This window comes from Pterocles gutturalis, unplaced genomic scaffold (assembly GCF_000699245.1).
Source record: "Pterocles gutturalis isolate BGI_N339 unplaced genomic scaffold, ASM69924v1 scaffold12341, whole genome shotgun sequence".
NCBI lineage: Eukaryota > Metazoa > Chordata > Aves > Pterocliformes > Pteroclidae > Pterocles > Pterocles gutturalis.
The window spans coordinates 1-6955 of NW_010097919.1; the positions used below are offsets into that span (position 1 = coordinate 1).

Consider the following 6955-nt stretch of genomic DNA (forward strand, 5'->3'; position numbering starts at 1 on the left):
TATATATATATATATGTATGTATGTATGTGTATATATATATATATGCTTTAAAAACATCCCTGGTTGACGCTGGCATCCCTGAAGCTGAGCCCCTGCTATTGCTGGCCCCAAGAGGTGCCCAAAGGAGAAGATGTGGCAGTGAGAAGAAGGAAGTCAAAGATTGCTGCACAGTTCACCAACGCTGTTGCAACACGTAGGAAGGAGCTCACGGGCACAGAGGGAGCTGGGGCACAGCAGGAGATACCAGCCAGGAGCAGCCCATCACTGGGACAAGATCAACACCCTGTGGCCAAGGCACGTGCTCCCATGGAGCCTGACCTTTTTCCGATGCAGTTTTTGCTTTTCCCTGAAGTCTTCCATTTTCTTTGCTTCCTCCCGCAGGGTTTGCGCCAGTTGGACGTGACCTTGCCCCACCTTGTCTATCTCTGCAAAGAAAAAAAAATACAAAAAAAAACATACTAATGAAAAGACTCTGTTGCTCAAGTCAGCTGTTGCAGTTGACATCAACCTGACCCAGAGACCCCACATAATATATCCTCGTGCAGAAACACATAAAAGCAGCAGCACTTTTGAGGCAGCCTCACATCAAAAGAAGTTACTCAAACAAGTACAGTCACATCTCCACCGCATCCAGATGAATTCAAGCATGTTTCAACACATCACACTCTGAAGCAGATGTCTGAAAGAAGCATTGCCCCAGGCTAGCAGATGACCAACTTGGGACACAGAAAATAATATGCTAAAATAAAATAAAATAAACCAAAACAAAATAAAATAAAAGGTATAGGACAGCAGACAAACCACACTGGGGTGGAGGGTGGACTCAGCACAGGACAGAAGAGCACTAGCCCTTGACTCTGGCAGCCTGTACCCTGGGGAGCTGTGACACATGGCAACAAAGGGACAATGTCAGGTGGCCAAAGCATCGTCCTTTAGATGCTCCAATTACTGTGTGAAGAAGAGAACAAGGCGAGCCAGTCCAACAAACTCAATCTGAGCTTCCCATGCACAGCTTCTGCTGTACAATGCAAGCAGCCAGCCCCAGAACCCTGAGAGTTCCCTAAAGGGACACCCCATGGGTCCCCTCTCCCACCCGTGCCCTGGAGCGCTTTGTCCCAAATTCCACACCCTGGCATGAGCCTGGTTTGGAGGTTTCTCTGCTATTTTCTTCCCCAGCAGTCACCTGCAGGCGTTGGTGCTGAAGAATGACTTACGTTGTTTGAAAACATCCAGGGATCTCTTCAGAGTGCTGAAAAACACATGCAGAGGATTAAAAACAGTGGATGCTATTATTATATATTCTGAATGTCAAGACAGATGTTTCAGGCAACCTCCCAAAATGATGTCTTGGGACAGAAGAACACCTTCCATGTGGTGCATTGGCCAACGGTTGGAACTTTTCTCCCTATTAATATTGGACACTAACGATTTCAGAAGCATTTTATTGTTACACCTCAATATAAAACTGTAAATAAATGATTTGAGAATATCGGACCAGGCACGTATAAAGTACAGAAAGAAAGCAGGAAGCAGAAGGTGCCAGGGGTCACAGAGGAAATGGAGACCCACTCATGGAGCCAACTGCAGTGACCACAGCACCGGGGTGCTAACATGCTGGGCTTTGAAGATTTGCATGGTTTGAGCCAAGGAAGTGCCAGTACTTCCCCCTGGCTACAAAAACATTGAGAAGCAAACCCAAGGTCCAGTGATCCTTGGCAAAAAATCCCGCATCTCTATGATGTTTTGGTTAGTCTACAGCTGGTGGGAACTTGGTGGAGTCCAACTTGATTACTAGCAAACACCAACCCAACTGTGCACCGTTCATTCACAAGACCGATTTCAGATCATCTTCTGGTAACATGCCAATCACATTTCAACCTTGTTTTGTCTCTTACAGCCTCCTTCCTTCTCCTCCTCCTTCATTGCTCCAAGTGAGGACACCCATAAAAGCAAACCACACACAGGACTGTCAACTTACTTCAGCTCTGTCTGCCCACAGGGCTTCTTCTTTGACAAGTTAATGAGCTCTTTGCCATATTTTTCTTCTATAATTGCCCTGTTGAGGAAAGAGAGACAGGAGAGGAAGTTCTCTTAACACCCTTCCGATCTTCTGACTTGCTGCAAACCAACTGTGGACAGCTGGCTGAAGGAAAACTCTTGTTTGCAGTTTCCCAACAGCCTTTCTACTGAAAACACTTTGTTTTGCTGTGTCTCTGGTCCCAATGCATTGCTCTCCCCATCTCCCATGGCCGATGGGTGCAAGGACCACCTCCGCAGGAGATGGAGGACTAAGCAGGCAGCAGAGCTGGTGGCTAGATGCAGCCAGCTGAGTCACCTGAGGAGTTTTTAGCTCCATTTCCTACAGGAATAAAGTTGGTGTGATCACGTATTTTCTGCCTCTCAGCCATCAGCATCTGTCGGTCCATCCAGACAAAGTACTTCTGAATCCACTGGCTGTTTTAAACCAAATGTGACAGAAGGGAGTGGGCATCTCAAAGGCCACTCAGCCACCATACATGCACCCCAAAGCTGAGCTTTCTGCATTGGCTTTGAAATCTGTAGAGACAACCAGGGTTGGACTTGTTTGGTCACATGTAGATATCTCCATCTGTTTGAGACACCCTAGCTATCTGCAGGCAGCAGAGAGAAATAAATTCTGCTAGGGGCTTGCATTAGAAGATCTACTGTATAAAATAAATAGCTTCCTAAAATGCCTCTTTCTGTGAGGCAGATGCCTATGTTGTTGATTTCTAGAGTTTGGCACTGGGGTTCACTTAACTTAACCCTATAAAAACTCCAAAAGCTTGTAGGGGAATGGAAAAAATAGAGATTATAATTTTTTTTTCCCCCCTCTGTCTAACAATATTCCCATTAATTTATTTTTGCAACAAAGCATCAGATCCAACAGACATTGGACATTTGTTCCGGGCTGTTTCGTACCAAGTGTTTTATTCAGAGGTTTGTTTTCTCCAGTTCTCAACACCAAAATCACGTTAATTCAGGGTTGTTCTACAACGCTCTTCGTATTTAGCCATTGCTAACCAGGTGAACCACAAAGTCAAAATACACAGCCAGACCATCTCAGTAGTGCCTTTGTAGCCACAAAACCTCTGCTTAGGTCATATCCTCTGATTAATGAAGCCACTATCTAATGCTACTGCTTCTTTTCACCAGAAAATCTATGGGCTGTCCATAACATACAAAGACAAGTTCAGGACAAAGCCATGGCTCTCCTATTCCAAGGTCTTCACCCGATCTTCTGCAAGGTGAAAATGCGACAGAAACCAAACTAGGAATACAAGGAGTAGAAGTGGTTCCACCATCCCACTTCCCAGGTTCAACCCAACCCGCTTTCAGAGGCAGCTCCATACCTTTCCTTCAGAAAGTCTTCAAACTCTTTGCAGTTCTTCCTGCCATCATTCAGATGTTGAATGATGCTGTCGTAGCCAACTGTGCTCGTCAGATCCGTACTCTGAAAACACAAGAACCGAATCACATCCTCATCTGTGCTGTCCATGGCCATTGCCACCTCCAGCGGCATTTGCACAAGCGATGGCTCAGCTGGGAGTAAGTGTGCAAGTGCCTCTTTACAAAATAAGATCTTTTCCACTTAGGGGTGGGAGAGGCTCCAGAATGGGAACAATGGCAGTAATCTGGGACAAGGCACTTTCAGAAAACAGAAGAGCTCAGTCCTACCACATCCTATCGCTCCTTCTTGGTCTAAGCATAGCTGGCTCCACCGCACATGGCACCTCCTCCTAGAAGCTTAGCTGTCAGCTCTAACTTAATTAAATCAAACACTAAAAACCCTCCAAGTCTCTAGATACAGCCCGTCCTACTACTGCTCCTCCCAGTTTCTGCAGAAATGGAGATGGATCTTGGTTAGCATTGACTTGCACTATTCTGGGCATCACCCTCACATCTGGCTGTAGGAGACAACCTCTGGGTTGGATGGAGGTGAATTTATCAGAACTTTCTTCACAGGATTGCTGAGATGGGCTTGTCTTTCTACCCTTACAGGAACGTATGGATGCACCCAACGACTGCTGCTGCAACAGCCTTGCAAAAAGCAACACTGTCCCACACTTCTATTCAAAACACCCCTGCAAAGATCGTTTCCCTAAGTACCAGGTCCTCCCCCACCACTGCTGCATGCCCTCCAACACATCACACAGAGCTTCTTAACTCCCCACAAACTACCACCGCCGTGGAGAGGTCCTGCCTCCACCACTCATGGAGCAAAGTTCCATCTCCCAACTCGCACTTCCCATAGGCTTCGAAGGATCACTGCTTTCCTTCAAATTATTTCTTAAAAATATGTATTGTACTGATGCTTATTAAAAAAAAAAAAAAAAAAAAAAAAAAGATGCATGCAGCAATGATGTAGGTGGGTAAGGATGAAGGTTGACTAACTCTACCCCATCCTTTCCTCATACCCATGCCAGGAGGCACCTTCGGAAAAACAAATTGATTTTTGCCCTCTGACTGTTGAGGATTTACCTGGAGACCTGGGCCAGGAGCAGGGCTCCGAAGTGCTATGATAATACAGAGGGATGCTCTGACCATGACCTCTCCTTTGGAAGAAGCCCAAAGCAGGTGCTACCTGTGGTCTTCCGCAAAGAGGACCAGTCGGTGTTGCATAAATTGGCACATATGGGAGCAAAAAATACCGGGAAAGACGCTGCAGAAAGGAAGCAATGGTAGGGGCAGAGATGAAACTCAGGGAAGGGAAGCAAAAACCATAAAACAGTTGTTAAGAAGCTTGGAGAGGAATAACATCAGGACGGAGAGGTTCAGAAAACGTTTTGAAGGCAGGATGAGAGCATGCAGAGAACTGACGTGAAATTGTGGGCAGCAGAAAGGGGGATTTCTCAGGAGTTCATGACTGGTGCAAGAAATGAGGAAGAAGAGGGGTGATATTAATGGTAAATGAAGGATTTTATCATGTGGGACTTCCTTGCCCATTCAAGGACTTGAATGCTAGTGGCCAGAAAGCAAGAAGTGAAGCAGTGGAGTGGGACCTGCAGGAAATCCCTGGGCATCCCGGGGGTTTGCTCCATCCATGGCACACAAGAGAAGAGGAGACTGTGGAGCAAGACCTAAGCAGAAAACAAAACAATTTCTGTTTCTTTACGAAGCACGAACATCCCTCCAAAATTGTCTTATTGCTGAAAAACCCACAACTCCGTTTGCATCGTGTCTTTGCTAATTGGGTCTGTAAAAAAGGAAACGCGCTTGCACTGAAGTCGGTCTTCATAACAGTTGCAAAATGCAGGAACATCCCAACTTGACTTCCTATCTGTGGTTTCAAAGGAAATAAAATGGATGCAGAGAATGACCACTGGTCACTGCAAGCCTGGGCAGGATGGAGCGGTCAGAGCCGCACCACGTGGGACACCCAACGGCTCCTGCATCCCTCTCTGCTGCTCGGGATGTGCAGGTTTGCTGTGCTGGGTAGAAGCTCCCAGGGAAAAATTAGGAGCATCCATCAAAAAATGTGCCCTAAGCTACTTCCTCCAGAAGAAGGATTTAATTCCAGCACGTATGTATTTCCTAAAAGCCACAGGTGCGGAGGACAAGACATAAAGACAAAATAAACTAAGCTAAAGACAGGTATGGAGGATGGGGAGTTGCACCAAGCCTTCTCCAACCAGAGGGATGTGAGAGGATGAGCACCTCTCCTCCCACCCTGCAGCACGCAGCTGTCATGGCCATCCCCACTGGGCAGAGCTCCAAGCCCATGTGTTATTTTAGAGAACAGCCCATGGAAACTACCAACAGATGATTTCAAGGTGACAAAGTGGCAGCTGATGTTTCCCAGCTCAGCAGGACGTGCCCCACCTTCCCTATCTGCTGCCTGGGTTTGTGCTGTTCTCCCAACAGACTCGCTGAAGAGGAGGAATTTGTGTGCTGCTTGGGATGCTTTGGGTTCTGTTTTCACTTTTAGCCAAAAGAGGGGCTAAAATGCGCTAGTGGGGAGCTGCAGTCATATTATGACCTTGTGTGAGTCACAGCTAAAAGGCAAAGCTGCTGAGCTTGACTTTTCCATCTTCTACCCAGTTTTACATGGAAACCCCCCTCCAGACACACACCATACGAAGCCAGTGACATGGGAGGATCATAGAATCATTTAGGTTGGGAAAGACCTTTAAGATTATTGAATCCAACCATAAACATAACACTGCCACCACACCACTGAACCATGTCCCTAAGTGCCACATCTACACATCTTTTAAATATCCCCAGGGATGGTGACTCCACCACTCCCCTGCGCGGCCTGTTCCAGTGCTTGACAACCCTTTTGGGGTTTTTCACTAATACCCAATCTAAACCTCCCCTGGCACAACTTGAGGCCATTTCCTCTTGTCCTATCACTTGTTACTTGGGAGAAGAGACCAACACCCAGCTGGCTTCATTGCTCAGAGAAACACAGCAGAAGCCCCACGTCTATTTTAGTCGTCGGAAACACCGTGCAGCAATAAATGTCTGTGCTATTCTCACTTGCAGTCAATACAGCATCAAAATCATTCAGGGTCCTGGAGAGGTTTCTGAGACCAAGAAAAATGCTTCTGCTGGTGTCTGCAGGGAGCAGGGTAAGGACAGCAGGAGATGCTGCAGGAGGCAACTGTTCCTCCCCATCCCATAACCGGCTGGGTACAACAGGACAGACAAAACTCATAACTGGGAGGAAAAGTATTAACTGCAAATTGTCCTGGTTCCAGCTGGGACAGAGTTCACTCTCTTCCCAGCAGCTGGTGTGAGGCTGTTTGGGTTTGTGCTGAGGAGAAGCTGATCACACACTGATGGGCAGAGCTGCTGCCAGGACAGTCAAGGACTTTCCAGCTTCTCTGCTGGGCCCGTGTCTGCAGGGGCAGGAGGAGCTGGGAGGGAGCACAGCCCCCGTGACCAGCCCAGGATTCCACCTCAGGGTTAGGACTGAGACCCAAACTGGCC

At 47.2% G+C, this 6955-nt stretch overlaps 1 protein-coding gene across 1 annotated transcript in view; it reads right to left on the reverse strand.

Annotated features, from left to right (window-relative positions):
• Nucleotides 1-319: 319 nt before the first annotated feature.
• The window catches only part of LOC104471647 (proline-serine-threonine phosphatase-interacting protein 2-like), a gene marked incomplete at its 3' end in the record, with an annotated part of 10305 nt that continues 3669 nt past the window's right edge, over nucleotides 320-6955 (reverse strand). The window contains exons 2-5 of the mRNA XM_010087049.1: nucleotides 3373-3473; nucleotides 1980-2057; nucleotides 1216-1250; nucleotides 320-426 (exon numbers count right to left, since the gene is read on the reverse strand). Of these exons, the coding sequence (XP_010085351.1) occupies nucleotides 320-426; nucleotides 1216-1250; nucleotides 1980-2057; nucleotides 3373-3473 (321 nt within the window). The remainder of the gene's footprint in view (nucleotides 427-1215; nucleotides 1251-1979; nucleotides 2058-3372; nucleotides 3474-6955) is intronic.